This window comes from Aphelocoma coerulescens, chromosome 2 (genome assembly GCF_041296385.1).
Source record: "Aphelocoma coerulescens isolate FSJ_1873_10779 chromosome 2, UR_Acoe_1.0, whole genome shotgun sequence".
Classification (NCBI taxonomy): Eukaryota; Metazoa; Chordata; class Aves; order Passeriformes; family Corvidae; genus Aphelocoma; species Aphelocoma coerulescens.
The window spans coordinates 124,974,363-124,997,507 of record NC_091015.1 but is presented as its reverse complement, the minus strand read 5'-3'; the positions used below and the strand labels follow the sequence as shown (position 1 = coordinate 124,997,507).

Here is a 23,145-nt window from a genome sequence, read left to right as displayed (position 1 = left end):
TCAGTGGCCTGAGACATAATGACACTCAGGAGTGCCTGCTCTTCCCTGCTGCAGATCTGTTGTGCTGCTGGTTCTTGCAGAGGCAGTTTGAACATCAGTGTTTGCAGTTCCGCAATGCCAAATCCAAGCAAAACCTCTTAGAGATCTACATACTGATGACACTGAACTGTGCCATAAATCAAATCCCTCCTGATGGGAGAGAATTTTTTAAAAGTCCTTGCAAGGAGTTTCAAAAGATAAACTGAGACTTTTCCTTGGGTTTCAATGCTTCCAGATAGTTGTTTATTAAGTCTTATCAGAGAAACAGAGCCACTAGCGTGACCCAGGTACAGCATAGAGCACAGAAAGCAGGAGAGAAGTCTAATTATCAAGATTTACATGGCCTTTTAAAGATATTTTAACCAATAGTTACTAAAAATGTTTATTATTTTCACTTTCCTACCAATTATTCAGTAACACGGGCAGGAACTGCAGAATTCTCTATCCAATCATCCCAAACTACTTTTACTGCAGAACATGGAGTAGTAGAAGAAGAAGAGAGAAAGTTTAGAGAACAACAACAATCCTCCGTTTTGATATTTTTTACTCTTATCTATTTACTACAAAGAGAAACCCAGAACCTCAACATTTTTCACCCTGTGACAGTCTTACATAGTAGTCTATCACCTAATTCACACCACTGTATTTTCTAGTTCTTGTCTGATCGTTGGTAATATTTTCCAAGGTTGGAGGTAAAAACAGTGCTGTTCAGGGGGGCAAGAACCCTTAGAAACAGGCAGAGAAATATTCTCGGCACTCTGGGTTCCTACAACTGACAGGGCAAGAATCTTGATTTTAGATACAGGGAAGTAAATGAAATCAAATGTAGTATTATCTACGTGTAATGGAAGTTTAACCAACATCAGCATTCTGCTCTTAATCTGTGATCTTAGAAAGCCCATTAATTAACAAAGAGGTTTTCAGAGTATCTTTGAGTTAAAATTTAATAGAAGACTAGAAATGTGTTTGTTGAAGTTAAAATGGAGAAAACACATAACATAGAAAAAATTAGTATAAAAAGAGCCTAAATAAGAAATAGTAAAATCTGTAATACAAGTAAATAGGGAAAGCATTTTTCATCCCAGAGTAAGAAGCTATAATTAGTGGAAAATACTAAGGTTACTGAGTGTTACCTGGGAATAAGTTGATGAATATGCAGTTTTCTAAATGGCATTGTAATTAACATAGTCATTTTAATTTAGAGCTAATGTAGCATGAAACATACAGCCCCTTATGGGTCCTGTGGCGAAACTAAACAGCTGAGAACAAACCAGCAGTCCCTCTAGCTGGGTGCTCATGTGCCTTTCACTCCTAGTGACATCTGTGTGATTCTTTTTGTGTGTCCTATAATAATGTTATCTGTCAAACAAATTAAAAATCAGGGAAGACTTCATCTCCTTCCCATTCTTTTTATTTCTTCACATTCCACTGAATGTTTTTATTATTTTTTATTATTATTTCAGGTGAGCTTAGGGTTTTTCTCCCCCCACTTCAGTTATTCTGATATGATCAGTTCAAGGGGCAGAGCTGCAAAAATAACCACATTGGTAATTCTGAAGTCTGTATCCAAAGACAAGGAAGTGCATGTAGAGTGGGGAGAGCTGGCATTAAGAGTGGATTTAGAACTTAGGTGTTTTGAAAAGGTAAGTCAGTAATCCTTACCACATACAAACAGATGTACACATCACCAGGGAAGTTACTTGCTTACCATATTTCATACATTTAAAATAATTCTATTGGTGACCCTGAAGGTTGCTTCACCGCTTAGAAGTAATTGTTTTGGCATGGCAGCAGAAGGTAAAGTAGAGACAGGAGGTAAATAACAGATTTTTTTTTTTCCTTTGCATTTGTATTAAGATGATAAGTGAAATTCTGGGCCTTTAGAAGAAAAGGATTGAAAATAAGTTATCTGTTTTTTCTATAGGTATTAATAGCGGCATATCTGCTCACTGGTACTGTTGGTGTGGAAATCTGGCAGGAGCCTTTGCTATTTGGTTACTATATTACAGATGCATTAGTAATCCTGCTTATAGGTAAGTGTCCAGATCTATGCAAAAGTGTACTGCTTTTTAATTATTTTGATTTGATATTTTTTACATTTCCTTTTTTTTTTGTTGTTGTTTTCCTTTTGTAAGTGTTGGCTAGTCCAAAACTACATGAAAAGAAATGATTAAAAGAGCTAATACTGGAAAACTTTTAAGAGTAGATAATTTTGGCAAATTTTTTCCTCACTGAGTTATTGCACACAAATAATATAGAAAATACTCCTTATCTGCATGTGCACTTCAGTGCAGTGTGCTGGCTGGCTGGGCTCCCAAACTCTCAGGGACTTTTCATGTCGCTCAGGTAAAATGTCACTTACATTTATGTATATTTTAAGTTTAATGTTTTGGCCTGGAGCACACTATGTTCCAAAACATTATGAACAGAAGGAATGAAGACATTATTTAAATAACTTTAGATGCACAGCTGTAAATATGAATAAAAGCCAGGTAGTTTCTAAGCTCTTTAGAATTCCTTTGCAAACAGAAGAGATTCATTTTTCATACACAGCAATAGCCTATTTGCTCATTATTTGAGACCATCAGTGTAGCTTGAAATGAGCATTGAATGTTTTTTGACTGCTACATCAAGACTGAGAACAAGAGCAGTTACATTTTAATGAGTTAAAAACGTAGAAGTCTTAGCTGAAAATCTGTGTATGCAAAATGGCTTTGATGTGTTGCTTGGAAGGTGCAGAAGTTAGCATATACATTTTGGGATTTTTATCTGAGCATACAGGTGGTGAGAAGAGGGCACCAAAATACTGTTTGACACAAACACTGTAGCCTTGCATCCCAAGAAACGTCTTCTGCCCTTGAGCCAAATGGAGGACTTGGCTATAGGTGCTCACCTCATGTTAACTTGATAGGAGTCACCTGAGCATTTGGGGGGGGGGGGTGGGGGGGAGACTTTGAATCTGCTGCACTGATAGGTTCTCTCACCACCCTCTCCTATGGCAAGATCTTTAGCAGGTACCACCTCCTGCCCCAGCACTGTTTCCCAGAATTCCCAGATTAGAAATGCATCCAGGGTGTGCTTTCTAATGAGCAGCATGTGCAAGGACATGGTTTTGTGCTTTACTCAGAGTGTAAAACCAACAGTGTGTGACCAAGATTATACAGTCTTTTTCTAGTCAGGCCTGATGAAAAGAAAGAAAGGAAGGAAAGAAGGGGGAAAAGACAGTGGATGACTTTTCAATAGTGATTCAGTGAAAAGTTTTCATCTTTGACAGATGTGTAGCTGTAGACAGGGAGTGATCTGTGCTCTTGGAGCAGCACTGCAAGCCCAGGGGAGATGGATGCTGGCTCACTCAGAAGGGGCAGGTTAGGGCAGCTTCAGGTGCTAGCCAGGGCCAGCCCACTGAGCATGCTTGTTCTGTGCTACACACATCAGTGCTTTGGTTCCTGTCACTAAGGCACATGACATCAGGGAGTACTCTGATGGCTTCCCTTGCACTTGGGAAGCCACAGATGAAGGTTTAATTCAAACTGTTCAACATAGTAGGAACGTTTGTGGAAGGGAAGCATTTCAGTGTTATCAGATCTGCAGGCATGAGGATTCTTTTCCATATTCTATCAGAACCAGCTGCAAAGCAAGGTCTGATGGACTGTTCCATTACCATTAGAAAGAAATACTGCTTCTATCTTCTGTGGTATGCTTGTATGAATGGATTTGTGAGCACAGAATAGTATTTATTCCATCACTGTCCCAAGCAGAGTAGGCTTAAGTAGGAGCCAAAAGGTTTCTCCAAAAACCTTGTCTCTAGCACACTATCCACAATGACAACTTTTGCAACTTAGTTGAAGTTAAATATGGGTTTAAAGTATGCAAAAAATGGTCTTGATTTACTTTATATTACAGAATCAACACAGTGCTTAATAAATCTCTTAGAAACAGACACTAAATTTAAAAATTAAAAAAATAGAATCCTTCCACTAAGGATCATGCTGGTCCAGAAAGCACTGCCATTTCACATTTGAATCTCAGCTCAGCAGTAGGGATTAAGGTGGTTATCATTGGATAGCCTGTGTGCAGAGACTAGGGATATGTAAAGGTTTTAGAATATCATGGTAAATTGCAGGACCCCACTGTGACTGCAGAAAACAGTACCCGTGTAACCTACACCAAAGGCTGAGCAGCCAGGAATATTCAATTATTCTCTCCCTTAGAGAGACTGCAGCAAGTGTGTTTTGCTCAGCCAGAACCATTTGTATCAGAGAGCCCACTCTGGCTTGCTCAGTTAAATGCCTTTGTGGCTAGTTAAAAACAAAGTGGGCCTCTGATGCTTTTTACAAGCTTGTTTCCCAGGATCCTGAGAGGAGCCATTAAACCCTAACTGGCTGTCCTTAACCATCTGATGGCATTTAGTAGTCACTAGTGGTCCTTCTAACAACGAACCTGTAGCTGCTCCATCAATACCTGGCATTTGTTTGGTGCTTTTACTGTTCTGTACACAACAGGAGTTCAGCTTCTGAGCCATCACTTCTCGGAGAGCAGCTGGGCTTTAGCTTGTACCTTCTGTGGTGGGAAGGAATCCAAAAGAGATGCACAAGAGTGCTTTTCAGATGTCTTTCCTGGAGTTTTCTGGGAAAAAGAAATAGCCCATGTATAACCTAAGGATGAACTCTGCAAAAGCACCTCCTCAGAGGAAGCTGTGGTATCATCAGGTGACACTCACTCATTGAAAATAATGGAGTTTTTATCAGGTGCCAGAACACACAAAGATATACATAAAAGTACAGCAATACTGGTGTTTAGATTAGATGTTTTAGGAAAGAGAGCTTTATGTGTGTTCCTGGGAACTGTCTGGCACACTGTGAACACCTGTAGGAAAGCCAAGTCTTGAGCTGCTGAGCAGTGACCTCAGAGGACTACCCTGTGAAACAGAGAAACTCCGGCATAGTATTTTATGGGAATTTGTCAGCTACCCAGCAAACATGATCCCATAATTTTCACTGGCAGTGAATGCAATTCCATCCTTCAGCTCCAAAACACACACCTATCTGGACACTGAACCAATGAGGAAGGTCTTTCTCCTGTTTCCTGAGCATGTTGATCTGGCTGCTAGGCAGAAATGCCTTTTCTCTCCCAGCATGGGAGCAGACAGACCCTTTTAAAGTTATTTGCCTGTGTGCTCATCTGGAGCTAATTACTTCTGCACTCATCAGGGCTCCTGTGGATGACACTCCAAAAGCTCTCTTGGGATTTAACCACAACTGTCCCATAGCATTATTTGGCTAACAAGGGTCCCTTCAAAGGGCAGCACTGGGGTGAGAGCTATCATTTATTTTCACCCCTCCAGGGCATCCCAAATGCCTAACATTCCCTGTCACTCTGCTATCAGGTTGAGAGCAATATAAAATATTTACAATAAGCATTTTAAAGCAGTCAGTCCTGCACATAAATTCTAGTACCACAAATGATGCTGTAGACTTTGTAAGATTTTCACTGACAGGTAGGCATCTGTAGTTCAAGGAACAGCATTACTAATTGATGATGGTTTCTGTCTCACGTTACTATTAAGTGACCTGTAGGTGCATGCTCTGCATGAAGCATTTCCCATGTTTGGGACTTTCATACTTGCTCTGTATGAGATAAATTTTATAATGTCTATTAAAATTTGAGTTCAGGCTACAATCCTTTCCTCACTGGAGACATGCATCTTACTGCTAATTTCTTTCAGTGTATTAGATTTGTTCAGAATTGACTGAGGGCTTGGAAGTTGTGGTGGGATGTACAAACAAGCAGTGTTAGCACATCAGCTGCATTCCTTAGGAAGGCAAGTTGGAAAAACTGGCTGCACTCCTGGACTCCTGGATGCACAGAAAGTTTCCTGCTCCTTCTCAGTATTAATTGCAACCACAAGAATAGGCTTTGTGGAAAAAGGTTCACTTAAGCATGGAGTGGATATGTTATACTTCATCAGTGTGTGGCACACAGGGCAGGCTATTCTGTAATCCAGTCACGGTGTCACGTTTGAGTCCACTGTGTGTGGTCAACAGTGCTGAGATCTGGCTACTGAAGCCTGTGGAAAAGCTGAGACAAGTTTTCAAAGTGCAGGTTTGAACATGAAATGTGAATTGAGTATTAACATCTGCCACAGATCTGAAACTTGAACTTTGTTTTAGAGATGGGACCAAAGCATTCAGAATTTTTTCCTATGATGTGCATGGGTTTGGGTTCTATGCTGACTTCTGCAGAGTGTTTTCCTCGAGGTCACTCTTCTCTGAGTTACTTAAGTATATAAAATGAGGAGTAAAAACATAAATTAAAAGCAACAAAAAACTAACAATGAGGCCAAGCTGTAACATTTGAAACATGCCAATTATTTGAATTCCATCATAGTGGGAAAGCACAGTTATCCATCTAAAACAGTGCCTCGTACTTACACTGTGTTACATCCTGTGTATCAAAGGAGGACACACAAGTCCTTGCCATGGGTGTTCATACAGCAGCCTGCCCCTTTTTCAGTGTCAGAAAATGTTTAGGAGGCCAAGGTCAAATAATGAATTATTTCTGCCCCCTGTGGAATGAGAAGTCATTCTGTAGAGATTTCCTGTAGCTCCCATTGCGAAGCAGCTGATGGATCTGCCCTAGTGATGACTTGCTGAATGATTGAACATTAAGTGATATGTTTTCAAAATGTTATTGCTCCGACAGGCTTTGACCAGTCCTGTTTGAGAAGTGTGGTTAACATGAGTTGGCTTCTACGTGTCTGTCACCAATTTAACATTTATTAAGGCATTGTTGTGACAGATTGTAACGAGGCTTCGTTAAAGTAAAGGGTGTGAAATACTCACCTGTCACTTGAGATATACATTTAAGAAGCCACTGAGTTCATGTTCGGAGTAACTCCTCTGAACCAGTCAGAACAATAACCCAGAAAAGCAGCGCGCTCGAGGCCGGAGGCAGAGCAGTGTCACGGGATGTTGATTACAGGTGGGAATGAGTTTGGTGGTGTTAAGCTGTGAGGAGTCACTTTAGGGGCGCTGGGAGCCCCAGGAGAAGGTCAAACAAGGGAGCTTGCCTGGCAGAGTCCCTCTGGAAGCCAGCCTGGGCTTGTCAAACAAAGGCACTGTTTCTCTGGTGCTTAATTCTTGCTGTGCCCAGAAACAGAATGATGTGTGAACAGAACTACATCAAAGAAGCAGCTACATCCATAAACCAGTTCTTCAGTCTGTACTGAATCCCTCTGAATGCTAATGGTTATCTTACAGCTCAGTTCAAGATAACTGCAGTGTGTACTTCCTTAGACACTGAAAATAAGGTATAAAATCAACAAGCATGATAAATGCATATCTTTACAACAAGCATGATAAATGCATATCTTTGCAACAAGCATGATAAATGCATCCCTCTACAATCTTTATACTCAAGAAATATCTTAGATGCTAAACATTCAAAACCTACATCAACTTTGTGCATGAAGACAGTGCTTATGTTTACACTGTTCCCTTAATCCCTGTAAAATCATTTCACACTGTGCATTTTGGGTGTATTTTTCACCCTAATGTCTTCAGACTTTACAGGCTCAATTAAGTCTGCAAATTATATATTCATTTTCTAAGGTTCCCCCCCCCCATCCCTACCAATTTCTAAGTGGTTTAAAATTTGCCATTTTGCATACTAATAAAATTTAGTTTTATTGTTAGTGGACAGCTCAATACGCAATTATGTGTTTGCACAATCAATTAAAAGAGTTGTCTTCTCAAGACATGCCTGAGAAGGTCACACTGTTCCATAAAAAGCTTCTGTTCCAGTAACAAGTGCTTCTAAAATGTTCACCTTTTGATGAAGCTTGCTTCCAGGCACTGATCAGTGTGCTAAACATTCAGTGTGTTAAGATATTTTCATGTGTCTAGCTGCTCTAAATGTGCAAAGAATTTGGAAAAAAAACACCATGGAAAAAGTATTTAAATATTTTTCCAAGCTAATATTGAGGCCTGAATATTTTGAATCTAATTTTTCTTGTCTGGTGACTAAGAAAGGTAAATGATAACATCCCATTTCTTTACAGCAAACATTGATTATGATGAGTTATTAATCTAGAGATGGAAAGTCCAAGCAGTGTACTGAAGAAGGCCATGTGGAGGTGTGGGCAATTGAAAAATGAGGGAGGAGAGTGATAATATTTAGTTTGTAATCAGAAGTACAACTGCTTGCTGTTAGAGAGTTGGTCAACTTGTGCAATAACCCTCGGAGAAGGTCTGCACAGACCTCTTCCCTGCCTCCCAAATGGGATGAATGCTCTGGGGAGTATTTTTTGTGGGGGAGCACAGCAGGGATGGTACTTTCATGAACAAATTCACACAATTTCCAGTGCAGTGTTCACCTAAAATTGCATTCCTGTATTGCACTCTCTCATTTTTTAATTTTTGAATTTTTAGCTATCAGGAAAGTCAGTTCTTAACAAATAAAATTTCAGTGCTTTTCTTAGGACAGTTTAAGGATGACTCATTTGTCAGGAACTTATCAACAAAGGGGATTTATGATAACAAAGGTGTGGAGAATATAAACAGCAAAGGTTGTCCTTCCTTTGAAGCAGTATAACTTGTGTAGTGGTTTAGGTGCCTTGGGGTCACTTCTTTATTTAGTGGTGTTTACAGTCTGTGAGCTTTTTTGTTTTCAGAAATGTGGCTACCTGCATCAGGCTGCTTGCTTTGTCTGAGAGACAGCATGGGGCTGCTGGGTACTGAAACAGCATTTTCTGGAACTGACAGTAGTGTCAGCAGTTTGTTCTGGCTGTACCCTCTCTTTCTCTGCAAGGACCAAGTCTGTATTTTGTAGAAATGCCTGAATTAACTCAGGTACAACAGCCACAGTAACTGCAGCATGTCATGGAAACAGCCTGACCACCTGCAGGTCTTCAGTAGTCTTTAAATTTAGTTACATGAGAGTTTAAAATGGCCTCACAAAATTAAAATACATTACTGTTACTCCAAATAACATGGGTGACAATGTACCATGGTATCCATCATGTGGTAGCTTTTTAAAATTATTATTAATTTACTCAGCTGTATCACACAACATCTTATTGGTTTGGAATTGAATTTGAAAGCACCAAATGAAATCTAAATTTTTCATTAAGACTGATGGGAATTACTTTTGATCTCTTTTATACACATGTATATATACATATATATATATTTACACACATTTATATGCATGTCTGTGTGTGCTTTTATATATATATATATTTGGAAAACAAGATAATGCCTTAATTTCTTCACTTCTGATATATCTTTAATCCTGAATTTCTGAATGCATTGGGATTTGTTTGTTTGTTTGTTTATGGTTGTGTTTGGCATTTTTTAATATGGACAAAATAATTCCAGATAAAGAGCTTTGAAAATGTTTGTTTCTCTGAAAAGAGAGTCTACATCGTGCAACACAGAGGACTGATGATAGGATTGTATCTAAATCTGAGGATTTGGGCTTGATACTTTCAGCCTAGCGTGACACAAGAATTCCCTGTGTGTATCTGTGCCACCCATCTGTGCTTTAGTATTTCTGCCTTTAATATAGGCCTGTGTTCTTACAGTTGGGTCTCGGATTTTAAATCAGCTGAAGAATGGGAAAATACTAAAGAAGAAACTAAAAAATACTGGAAGAGCAGTATACTACTTCTAAGAACACTTCAGGAGTTCTATTTTCTCTAATGTGTTAAAAACATCTAATGTGCTGAAATTGGATTTTGAAAAATATTTTAAAATAAAACAGGTACTTTTAGGACATTAAAACAACAACAAAAAAGCTCCATGACCATCACTTGGGCAGCCTGGGTGGCTGAGCACCAGAGAGCCAGCAGTGGGTTTGCTTTCCAGGCTGCACCTTTTGTTCCTCAGAGCAGCAGGGAATGGCAGCAATGCGGATACAGCAGTTTAGCTCCTGGGCACAAAGGGATCTTTAATGCCAATTAAAAAGCAGACTTAATGAGTACCAAAAGCAGCCCCCAAGCCAGGCCTCCTTAGCTAAAAAAAGACGGGAAAGCAACATGTTGTAGGAAATGATGGAATTCCGAAAATCCCATAAGAAACAGGGAACACCCTTTGCTCTCCCTGCTGCCATCCTCAGCTCTCTCGCTGTGCTGAAAGCAAAGCTGTGTGAGAATACAGGGGAGTAACTGGTGGAACTGCCCCGTTTGGAAGGTGGCTTTTTGCTAGCTGGGGGGCTGTTTGTGGTCAGTGTGTTATTTCTAGCTAAAATGGCACTTCATAAAAATAACAAATTGTTGGCAACCATTGCTCTTTGAATTCTATTTCTAGTTCTAGTCTCTATTTCTGTTCCTCTCGGTTGCTTTTCTCCTAACAAATCAAACTTCAGGATTGCAGCAGGAAATTTAGATTTAACCTCAAGAGTCAGTGTTTTGTCTCATGTCTGCTCTAATGTGATACAGATGTTGGAACTGCTGTACGTAACTCAAGATTTTATTGAACTAGCGCTCCCTGGCTAATAGAAAACATAGCTAACTGGAGTGCACATTAAACACAGATCTCTCCAAAGGCACTAAGCCTGTGAATTTTAGAAATATATTGACAAAATACTTGGGATATTACTTCAGTTGCACATCCTTCAGCTGTTTGATAGGGAGTTTCTGCCATGGTAAAGAAGCAGAGCTCTTTATCTTAATTGTTTTAAAAAGCAAAACAAAAAGTAAACATGAAAAAAATGCAATACCTGAAATTATTTTCGGGCTGGCTTTTCTTTTTTTTCCAATTCTTTGTTTCCTTCTCTTTAGCAGATAACCAGAAAGACTGGAGGGATAGATTATCTATTGCATCCCTTTTTACTTCTTCTCCTCTTTTCCAACAATCCTGATCTCCACTATTCTTTCTTTTTTAGTTTTCCTTCTCTTGAGTTGCCACTGTGGCCAGGGCATTCTAAACACTTGGGTATGTCCTTGATGAGGACTGAAGGGTAAACACTGGCATTTCTCACGACACTTCTATGTCACATTAGCCCCAGTATAAAGTCATCTGAAATCAGTTCTTTCCTCCATTCATTTCCCCTTTCGCCATATTTCTAATAATGAGATTAAAGTTTTCTACTTTTCTATATGGACAGCACACTGTGTTTCTTAAATGAGATGTTTTAGGGCAAACCCAGAAGGTTTAGCACATCAGAGTGCTTTTCTTGCTCATAATAGGAATTATGTATTAATTTAGTGCACTACACCCAAGTCTCATGCCCTATAATAAAAAATCAGTGCAGAAATGTGCTACCCAGAGCAATCTCCAAGCAGCAAATTGACCAGGGAAAAGTTCTTAATACACAGAAAGGGGTGGAAAAAATACAAACCAAAGAGCTCTACAGGGAATCATATAGATTTAAAAAGTCATGTACATTTTTACCTAGTTGGGGCTGACTCATAATGTGCCTTTTTTTGTTTAAATCTCAAAACTTCCACTTGTTGCTGAAGGTCTTCTTTGACTCTTGGGTGGACCAGCATATTTTGGATGTGGGTGTTTGAGTGGGTACTACTGGATCTTCAGGCAGCTCTGGGGCTGCTGGCAGCTGTGTTGATAATGTCAGCAGCAGTGCAGGGAGACACAGCGTTAGCAAAGGTGAAACCCTTGTGCTCTGTGGGTTAAAGCTGAGCTCCAGAAACATCACAGCTGTGTTACAGAAGAAGTAAAAAACTCCCACTTGTTCAAATGATGGACATGTCATGAACATTAATTCATTTGAGCTATTGTATTATCAAAACAGATAGTTCTGACAATAAGTTTGATAAGTTGACCCTTAATATTTTGCAGTATAAACTTATTTCCCCAGTAATAAGTGAATAGCCCAGCTTGAAGTTTACTGTCTTTCTATACTCCATGGGAAGGCTTTTGGAGTTAGACTTGGATTTTTCTAGATAAACAGCAGCTCATGAAAAGTAGGGCTGTCCTGGGTCCAGCAGAGAAACCTGTAGGAAAAATAATTGATCCTATCTATTAGCTACCTCAGAATTTTTAAAAAATCTTTCTGGTCTTGTCACTCGTTACACAAGAAATTCTGTATCAACAACTATTTCTAGCAGCTAGCTTTTGTAAAAAAAAAAAAAAGACAGTTTTATTATTGCCTAAAGCCTCCAAACTCATTTCATATCCTGTAATGAGTACAGGAATACAGAGTCATTTTTAGAATAGCACACTAGGTCTGTTATCATATGAGAAAACTCTGAGGTCATCAGTGTCGAATTACATATTAATATTTTTATCTTCCAGGCTTCAGTCTATTTCTATCATTTCCACAAACACTATACAACATTTACAGGTAAGTTAATTAACATTAAATAAGTTCTATCACCTCCCATTTAATTCTGTATATTTAATAATTTCCTCATTTACAAATAAATGTAATGCTTGAAGTAGGCTGGCTTCTTTCATCCGGATGCTGTCCTGATACCGTAGTAAAAGGTTTTTCTGGTGAGTTTTCAGAATCTGACTGGTTTCTTTTCCATGTTTACAACTCTCTTTCTTTCACTTGGTGTTCTCCTGGCTGTCTCACAGTGGTCCTGCACAGTTAGCTGATAAAGGTTCTGTGGTAAAAATCACTGCATTTTATTTGCAATCAAATGTGATTTGTAACTTCTGCCTGTGCTGGGTAGAATTCTGTAGCTGACCATCCTGTACTCTGAGAAGTAGTTAATTGTCTTCCTGGTCCTTCTGTAAAACTTTCCTCTGTATGAAGTCTGTAGATAATTGCCATCAGATAAAAGCTAGGCAGGTGGCAAGCTGTGATTACATCTAAGAGCTGGCTTACTGCACCTAGGAATTGTATACACAGTTAGTTAGGCCACTCCACACAGTTAGGCCACTCCAATGGCCTATTTTTATTAATGCTGCCTGCCTTCCAGTAGTATTTGCTAGCTCATTTGACTCATCTGTCACTTCAGGTCTCTCAGGTCTTAAGTGTCCCAGAGGAGGGACTGTCACTGCCTGTCTTCAGGAATTAGTGGAAACTAATATTAACATTTAAAATTTGGAGAGATTATAAGATGATATTGCATCTCTCCTACACAGCCCTTTTTGTGTGGTGGCACTCAGGGTAGTTACTCAAAGCATGCACAGCCCCAGGCTGGGGCAGGAAGCGTGGAGAGTCAGGAGACATGGGGCAGGAAAAGCTGAGGACCTACAGAAAGGCTGGGCTCTGGGGCTGGGAACCAGCTGTGCAAGGCACTCTGGTTCAGGGACCACTGAGAGGAGGAGGGAAGCACCTTGTGCATGTCAGCCACGGGCAGTAGCAGCATTTACCCCAATGAACACTGAGGCTTTGGTTTCATTCCTTTCCTGTCAGGAGTTTTTTTATTGTTTTCCTTTTCAAGTCATCACTTGACAGTTCCTCTCAAGCTTTCTGGTGGGTTTATCATTCCTCTGAAGAGAAGAGCACAAAAATTTTAAACTACCAGTCAGGTTTGCTTGAAGGATGCACACACAAGCTCTTAAGTGATAAGGGATTTGAGTTTTCCAGTCATCTCCTCTCTTCTTCATCATGATGCTTGTTCTCAGTTGTTATTTTAGGAGTAGATTATTCCTTTTGGCATTAGAAAGCTATTTCTTGGATTTTTGTCTAGCTGTTTCTATAAATACATATTTTCAAAGACTTTAAACAGGACATTTCCCAGTACATTTCAAACACAGAATTGCTCTTCTGAACTAGCAGTATGAAGGAATGGTTTAGTGGCAGTGAACTTAGAGTTACCATTTCCCTAGCTGACAGAAAATGCCGTCATTTACTACCTTTAAAAGACAAAATATCCAAAAAACCACAATGCATCATTAATTTTCTGTACTCTAATTAGCCAAAATGTCTCCCCTTTAGGCTGTACTTGGACTAAAGTGCATAAATCCTAAGGTACAGGATTGTCAAGCAGCATCACCTCTAAACTTAAACAACAGCAGTACCTGCCAGCCATGTGCTTGACTGCTGCTGCTGAAAATGTGCAGTATTGATTGAAACAATTTTATTTCTCAGGTTAGAAGCTTCATCCTCTAAAGCCATGTATTTTGAATTCACAGCATGTCTGTGTATTTGAGAGTACTGCAGCTCACTTTGTGTGAGATTAGGGGTCCATTGCCAGACAATGGTGAGCAAGTGAAGCTGATCAGGAGCTACGTGAAGAACCCAGTACAATTTAACCCCAGAAATAAATGTTACTTGGGTATACTACAATTTCTTGTAAAATGTCTGGTATCTAGCACATTTGCACAGGTAGTTGTGTTGCAAGATGAATTCTTGGGCTGAGTTTAGTCTAGAGTTTGAAGTTACTATGTAGAAATTGAATGGATAAACTTTCTTTCTCCACAAAATTATTGTATTTATTTCCAGAGCACATTCAAAGAAAACACTGAAGAATGACTCTCTGTATGAAGGACTGCTACCTCTTGTGTCACCTCTGTTGCTGTTTGTTCTTCTTACAGTCTGGGTGGTTTTATCTCCAAGCAACATATTAGCAAAGCAACCCAGGCTGTTTTTATGGATGGTTGGGGTTGCTTTCTCAAATGTTATTGTAAGTATATGTGAGGTGGTGCTATTATTTAGAGATAGCTTTCTACTTTTCTGTGAATAAGAAGAAGGGAGCAGAAAATGTAGCTAAAATCAGCAGAGTCACACAGCTCCTCTACCTCTGTGTTATACTCTGTCTCATCAAAATACACCGCAACACGTGCCTGGACTCGGGACACTTACAGTACTGAAATACCTACTCTGCCACAGCATAACACTTCTGTGAGGGTTCTGGTTTGTTTTCTGAGGGTTTATTGAAACCCTAGGGATGCCTTACTTCCAGAAAGATAAGATACTCCCCATCACACAGGCAGAACTGGGGACTTGTCAAAGTAAAAGAAAGGTCAACACTGGCACAGATTTACTAGCAAGAGTAGAGGAGCTGTAGCTTTCCCTTGCTCTTGTGCCCATTAGTGTGGTACATGCATTCCTGTATCCTGCAGTTCAGCCGATCCTACATTTTCCCTTCACCATTTAGAATAAGGCTATACCATTGGCACTGTGTTTTAGGGAAGGATGTGAAGAGCTGCAGGGGCCTCGTGATGGCTCTCTGCTCACAGATTAGTTTCTCCTGTACCACATCATGGTGAACAGTTTCCCCCCTTTAATTCCCAAGAGACAACATAAACCTCTGTGCAGTTCTAGCACGGGCAGCCAGACAGTGGTGCTGAGCCCTGCAGGTAACCCAGGGCTTTCTTCTCTAGGGGAAGCCAGGAGAGCAGCCAAGCAGAAAGGTGTTCTTCCATTTAAGCTAAAATACCCTAGAGGATAGTGACTAGTGTCACCTTAGGAAAATAGTCTCCAACACCATCTAAAATACTGTCACTGAGCAGTGCTACATCCAATTTAAAAAGTGAAAGTCTTGAAGTGCCTTGCACTATGAGAGAGATCTTCAAAAATGTGGGGTTTTAAAAGACAAAGCATAACCTCTTTAGAAATCTGAATTCAGGAATGGGAAAAAAATTGTAACTGAGATGTTTGTTAGATGTATCCCGTAAATGTACATTTCTGAGGGTCACAAACATTTCCATCTTAAGGACTTAATCTCACAAAAATGAGGTTATTTTCAGATGTGTATGTTTTATAGTATGCATTATTCATTACCTAATCTACCCCTTTTTCTTAAGAGAATAGTGGAGATTCCAAAATGGGAAATACAACTGCATCTTAACCAACCAAGAGTGATTGTGGCAGGATGCTTGCAGAAGAAAAATAGTAAGGCAAACCAGAAATTTCTTTACAGGCTGCAGTTTATCAGACACTGAGTGCAATATGTATTCTTCAGGCTTTTTCTTTTCCCAAAACATACACTGCCACATTGGAGGCTCGTGTGAATTAAAAATGTATGCATGTTAGCTGAAATGTTTAACATTTTAAAAGCAAGCATTAAAAATGTATGGGTGTTAGCTGGAATTTGTAACATTCTGAAGTTGCAAATCAAGACTGCATTTCCTTTCACCTCTTCTGGTCCCTTAGACACGTTTCCTTCAGCATCAGAGGAAGGCTTGTCACGGCAATACTTTTCTTCTCCGTGATAGTCTGACACACTGGGTTTCCATTACCTGCTCTGTAGACCACAAACTGCAGACCATGTTTCTCTACCTGCCATTCTGGTTCCAGTATCTGGAACTTCTCATGCCTTTGACCATGTATTTGGTCACACAAATATATAAGAACAATAATGGTTTAAAACAATGTGAAATCCAACCTCTGGACAGGTTCAATTATGTAGACAGAAAAATTACAGCATATAGATTGCTTTAGCAATTTCTGATACCCCTCTTTGATTCCCAAAGGACTCATAAAACCAGTGTTATTTAAAAAGTTCACAATCAATACTGAGAATGTAAGTGAAAATATTAACATTAGGTACAAAGGCTTACTTCTTCCATTATTCAAAGTTAATTATTTTTTCATGGTTTACTTTTGCATTCTTCAGCTTCCACAGCACAGGCAGTAAAGCCAGTATTTTGTTCCTATGGTCAGACTCCTACTGCTGCGGTCATAAGATTTCAGGCACCGCACAGGGAATGAGTTATTCATTCTTCTACTGTTTTCAGGATACATAAAATCTAACCACATTTCAATTTTGAGTGAAACTTAAATCAATAAAATATTTCAGATGTGCCTAAATTCCTTTTTTTTTTTTTTTTGTAACGGGCATGGTGTACATGAGACACATTTCTTAAGGAGCCTAAACCAGACAAAACACTTTGGTGTGCTTAATTGCTTTTAAAATACAGAATTTCAAGTGAGTTCATCTCATTATGTTTCCAGAACTCAGTAGAATTAAGCTAATTGCCTTCAGTTAAACCATGTACCATATATTCATTTTTTCTGCCATTCTGAGTGGGATCCCTTTCTCCGGGCCTCCAGCTACATCTCCAGGGAGCCCACTGCCATGATTGAGCCAGTAAATTAGGGTTTTAGTACATAAAGGAGTGCTAGAAAAGAAAAACAGGATGTGAAAATGTCATATATTGTCTTCCCTCCGTTCCATACAATGAACCAGAAGATATTTCTGCCACACCGTGTGACTAAAATACCAGCATGCTCTCCCAGCGATTCAGTGGTGGCACATTTGATTTGGGATCACAACTTCATGAGCCTCTGTGAAAACATAAGGTGGCAAACAAACTCCTCTTTTGTGGAGATGTGCTTCCACTTACCAAGTGTATCAAAGCACTGTCTCCAGAAAAGGGTGTATTTTAAATTGTCCTAACTTCCTCCAGGACCCAGTGAGGCAGAAAGGTCTGCACCTAGAGCAGCCTTCTCACCAGAAACAAGCCCCATTTGCACTGCAGCCACGTTTCCCCCTCACTGCAAAGAGGATGGAAACACTTTTCCTTAGCCCCTCGGGCCCAGATTCTCACGTGGCCCCTTTTGCTCCGACAGTGCAAGGTGATCGTCTGCCAGATGAGCAGCACGCGGCCGGAGCTGTTCCACTGGTTCCTGTTCCCGCTGGCGCTGCTGGTGTACGCGGCCATCTGCGGCCTGCTGGGCTGCATGGAAGAAGTGGTTCTCGGCATGTTCACCGCCCTGGTGACGGCTGCCCACGTGCACTACGGGGTCTGCGTGGTGAGCAAAGGGCTCTGAAAACAGGTTCTGGTTGGGGCGTTGTCTGGGAGTCTGAATGGTTATGTTTTGGGCTTTTTTTTTAATCCTGTGTGTTGTTTTATTTAGTCGAAAGATAAACAAAAATAAGTCAGTTTATTGCAGGCAATGCCTTTTGCATGTGCAGCAAGTTCAGGGACTTGAATTATTCCAATGTAGCCAACTGGTTTTGGCTTTAAACCCATCAGAATCAGAATATTTATGGACTGGTTTTACATAGCAGTCAACCCATGCAGCATGAATGCTCCTACCACTCTTTTTTTTTTGCCTTTTTCTTCCTAAGGTCACTTGACTGAAAAAATAGGAAGGTAAAATGCAAAGTGACATAAATAGAAAGAATAAAATAAGGTCAACTTTGCTTTGAATCTGCAGGCAAAATAGCTGTCCCAATTTTTTCTTGGCCCTCTGCTAGCATCTCTCAAGCTGGAGACATGAATAGCTTTCCAGTTCATTCACTCTTACCAGCACATTTTTGTGTCTGCTAGATCTCAGTCTTGTCATTGTCATCTGAACTACTGCTTAAGTTTTACTTTGTTGATGCCCACTTTTTAAAATTGTCAAATGATGCTTTAGCAACTGTTTTAATGGTGTTAGCTTTTAGATAAAATGCCTTGCATGGCAAAGATCTCATTTCAGAGGGAGCTGGTCAGCATTCTTTTATTTAAGCCACATCAATGGCACGTAAGGATTTTCCTTTGAAAGCAGCCTTTGGTCAGCAGACATTGGTGTCATAGTAGAGTCTACCCCAGCATCAATATGGGTCTGTTGGTGGGGGTCAGAATGGAAACACCTGGTCAAAATTCACTATTGACTGAGGGGCCCAGCTCCATCACAGCTGATGTCACCTGGGAATCTGGTCTGTAGCTGTTTATCTTCCCAGCAGTGTGTTGCAAGAGGAATGTAAGGAAAACAGCTCTCTTGTTTGAATACTTACAGGTCCAGTGTACTCATGGATCCCCAAGTACGTGTGGACTGTGGCTGGGTCCTCCCCCCTCTTACTGGGAGAGGAGGCAGTGAATTGTGAAGCACATATAAAACAGGTTGCTAATCTCTGCAATTTCTCTTCAGGGTAGGCAGCTGAGTGAGCACTTGAACATTTACATCTTTTCCCTGAAGAAACGCGTCCAAGAGTGAACACCTGCACTACCATCAGACTGTAACTCATAACATGGAGATTTGCAGATCTTCTGATGTGATAAATAGTTGGAATGAATCTGATTAAAATAACCAAAGAATAGAATAGTACAGATATCTGAATCACTGCAACAATGAGCTATGCAGCAAGATGCTTCATCTCAGAGGCAGATGCCTGTCCAGCACAGTTTACGAGGTTGTTCTGTTCGGTGATATTTATTCTTTTTTCCAGCTGTGTTACTCGCCTCTCTTTTGTCTTCCTCCTCCTTACCACTGTGTCCAAAGTCCTGGATAAGTTCACACTGGGTTACATGAGATCCTTGGTGGTTTATAACCAGCACTGGTTTTGCCCAGCCTAGTCACCAGTGGGACCCCAGCAGTGCAAACCCTCCCTGTACATCCTTCCCACTCAGACATCTGTGCCTGCTTCATTTGCCATACTTATTTTCTCACAACTCATTTCTTCCACACAACCTCCTGAAAGGCTTATGCACATTGAGTCTTTTCCCCACCTCATATGAATGTGTGAAGACAAGAGAATGAGCTCAGAAAGCTATGGGTGCAGTAAAGTGTTTTTGAAATGTACAGTTTTTTCCCCATTCTCAGCACTAAGATGAGTTTCAGCTGACCTGTCAGAAATGCAGGCTCTATACAGCAGCAGCTGGCCCTTCTATTTATTTTCTAGGCAGTAACAAGCATATTGTTTATATTTCAGTAGCAACAAACAATATAGCCTACAAAGGTAAACAGCTGAAAATAAATTTGGCCAGCAAACCTTTGAAGATTCGCGTATTTCTCTGCAAAACTAGTTTCAGTCCAACATCATCTACCACTGTGAAATGCTAAACAAGTCATTATTTGCCTGTGTGCTTGAAGCAAATTTTTGTGGTTTTAGAAAATGTCACAGGAAAAAGAAACAAGAAAAAAATTTTTTTTAAACATTGCATGTTTGCATGCAGATGCAAACTGCTCCCTTCATCTATAATACACATAGGTTTTCTGTTTGCCTTGGAGGAGAGAGTAAGAATTTGAGTTTCATCTCTTTTCATATGCTGCCCTAGCCAGAGGGCCTTTGTGGCCTCAAAGCACTAATTAAACAATCTGTCCACTTCCCCAAGGTAAGCACAGAGAGATGTGACTGACAGCCTGGCATGTTTATTAACTACTTAACCATCTCGCTTGCCAGAAGCCAGGTGGAAGTGCAGTTTTTGAGCTGCTGAGCTGAGTCTGAAGTTCCTCTTTTCAGTACTTGGACTATTTCTCTGGGTTTATCACTAGCCTGATCATTTCCCCCCCCCCAGTTAACTTACCCTTACATCAGTAGCTTCTATTCATATTTCCAGCTGAGCACTGGCAAGTTGTATGAACAGCTTCAGCATAAGCTGGTACTGCCTGTTACAGCAGTTGCCCTACCACAACAGCAGCAGGGCTGATTTCCCCAGGCAGCCCTAAGCACAGACACCAGGGGACAAGCCTGCACATCAGCTTCCCCTCTTCACAAAGCAGAAATACCACTCTGACTCAGAAAGTTCCTTCAGGTTTGAAAGCATCCATGTTCCACCTACCAAACGGGCACATTGAGGGTCCCACCCCCAAATGAACATCAGATGAGTCACAGTTCAAGCAGCTTCAGGTCTGAGTTAGGCAGAGGGGACAGGTCATCCTGTAATGCTGGGTCAGAGGTTTTGCCAAGAGCCCAGCAGGGAAGGGAGGATGCCCTTGGGCACCACTGAGGTCCAGCTACAAGAGGCATCTGCCAGACTTCCTCCCCACTGGTGTGGCAGCCATGCCCTTGCCCCGTGTGATGCCCAGGGAGCATGGGGTCTTCACGGAGGCACTCCCTAACTGCCCAAGGACTCCCCTGGAGTAAGTCTGAAGGCTCTTTATTTGATGAGATTTGCCAAAAAAGGCAGTTCTGACTGTGTTTGAAGGGGAGCAATGAGTTTGGTGTTGTTGCATGGACCCAGCAGTCTCAATGTTTGTTGAAGTTAAATACTACATCCAATACCTGATACATTGCCACAAAAGTCTCACCTGCTTTATTAAAGGCAGTTTGTATTGCACCTGTCCCTTACAAGTATCGAGGAAATTCTGGTGAGGAAAGAATTAGGATACAATAAAGAAAAATAACTCCAAACTGAATGTGGTTGTACTGGAGAAACTCTGTGGACAGGCTTCCTTTTTCCATCTGTCTTGCACTTATTTAGGAAACAGCTGAAAATAAGGGTCACAAAAGCAGTGCAATTTGATGCACTGGAATGGAGTATTTTGAAATATTTATTAAATGGAATTACAAAACTTGAACTACCACAACCTGCCTGCACTTGTACCTTTCTAAAGAGAAATCAAGTATCACTTTCAGAGGACATTCGGCTCTGGCCAGCTTTTTCACCTTCTGTGTGAAAACATGGCGAGTAACTTTCTTTTTCCTTTTCAAAGCAACTTGTCACTAAAGTCTGTATAAAGACAAGTATAAAAAGAGATCATGTACTGCACAGTGTATATACTGAATTATTAGCCATCGTGGATGGCAACTGGTTCCATGATTAGGAATAAAAATGCTTTGTTCATAGGGCTGTATGGTCACAGATTTATTTTGCAAAGCCACGTATGTAGGTGACCTAACAGTCTAACAACAGATTTTTGTGGTCACAACATTATGGCAGAAAGTTTTCAACTATCTGAACTGGAAAATATGTAAATTTTTTTTATGCTTTAGAGCATTTGCACTAGCCCAAGGACATGCCTTCCTCCTGGTCTTACTAAAAGCAACTAAACAAGAGCTGCTCTCCCAGGTTTGAATGCGTGGGTTGGAAATAGGCTCCTCTGGTCCCTGCTTCATCCTCCCCTCCTCTGTCAGAGGCCCAGGGATACCTGGAGCAGCAGGGCACAAGCTGGTGGCTCACAACAGGGTCACTTCAACAGAGAAGAAAAGGATCCTGGCCCAAGGCTCAGAGCTCCTGGGCTTGAGCAGCAGCTACTGTGGCAACATTGCTCCTGCTACAAAAGAACAGAGCTGTGAGAACTACAATGAATCTTCCCCCTTTTCTTCCAACAAAACCTAATGCTTTAATCTAAAATGCAGGTGGCTTTTAGGCACTGCATTGAAGATTCACCCCTGAATACTTGGCCACTTCGAGGAAGCCCACTGGGAGCTTCAGTACCTTTCTACAGTGCTCTTTGCCTCCTGGCTGCTGCCAGTTTTGCTTCTGACTGATACCCATGGGAGTCAGCACTCCAAAATCTGAAAGTATTTACCATGAACAAAAATGTGCTGTTTACATGCACATACATACATGCATTTTCTGTTTTGATTTATAGAAGGGGATACAGTTGCTGAGCTCTTGGGGAAAACAGATGCTATCCACACACACAGGATAAATGAACTTCTGGGTTTTTAAAGCAGCTGCCTTTTTCCTCCCATATGCAGCCCCTGATGAATTAAAAAATGTATTTAATCCAGAAAAATTATTATTTTAGAATGTTCTGAATAGTCTCTAGAGCTAGACAGATTTTAACATATATTTTTTTATTAAATATGTAAAAAGATAAACGCAAGTCAAGTTATTCACATATTCAGACAAAAATCTACTCTATCATGCGACAATTTGTGGATAATGTAAAATGACTGATACATCTGAATAAGACTTTTTGTATCTATTATGCCATTACTTATCTATTTATAATTAACAATACATATGTTTACATTCCTTTCAGTTTACATTTAATATATAACCAAAGCTTTATGGTGTGCTATTTAGTAAAGGTAATTACAAATGCATATTAAAACCATAACAGAAGAATGGGTTACTCACAGGGGGTGGGGGGGAAGGACAACTCTTTCCCCTTTCAGAACACTGCTCTCCCCTCAGCACAGCCACATTTCTGGTGCCCCCAAAGTATTTCACTGCCCTGGCTCCTTACATCGTCACTCCCCCCTTGGTACAAGCAGTGAGAGGGCTATGGTCCTCAGATCAGAAACAGGATACAAGGAATTCTCAGGAAACAAAGTTCAGCTATTTTTAATTTTTTTTTTCTATGTGCTTCAAAAGAGAGAAAAGGAGAGAGGCACAACAGCCTGGCTATGAACCATCTGGGGAGCTCAGCAACCCCAACCATTTGCACCTTCAGAAAATGTTTTCCCTTGAAGTGCTCTCCATGCATCTGCTCTATTATTGGCAGAAGGATGAACTCTGGTAAGCAGAGATGTGCTGATGAAATAAAGTTTATATATAGCCTGATCCCAAACTCCTTGCCCCATTCAGAGATCCCATAAAGGTTAAAGGACATTCTGGAGTCTGGAAAAAAAATTAGTAACTGCTC

The 23,145-nt window shown here is 40.5% G+C and overlaps 1 protein-coding gene across 3 annotated transcripts in view; it reads left to right on the top strand.

The window, feature by feature from the left end:
• The window catches only part of LOC138105077 (ethanolaminephosphotransferase 1-like), a 57,413-nt gene extending 36,016 nt beyond the window's left edge, over nt 1–21,397 (top strand). For 2 of the 3 annotated variants that reach the window (XM_069004701.1, XM_069004702.1), the window contains exons 6-10: nt 1,964–2,072; nt 12,294–12,342; nt 14,398–14,578; nt 17,470–17,652; nt 18,757–21,397. In XM_069004701.1, the coding sequence (XP_068860802.1) occupies nt 1,964–2,072; nt 12,294–12,342; nt 14,398–14,578; nt 17,470–17,652; nt 18,757–18,822 (588 nt within the window). In that variant the 3' untranslated portion in view covers nt 18,823–21,397. The remainder of the gene's footprint in view (nt 1–1,963; nt 2,073–12,293; nt 12,343–14,397; nt 14,579–17,469; nt 17,653–18,756) is intronic. The other variant, XM_069004703.1, reaches the window with a different exon arrangement.
• The last annotated feature ends 1,748 nt before the right edge of the window (nt 21,398–23,145 follow it).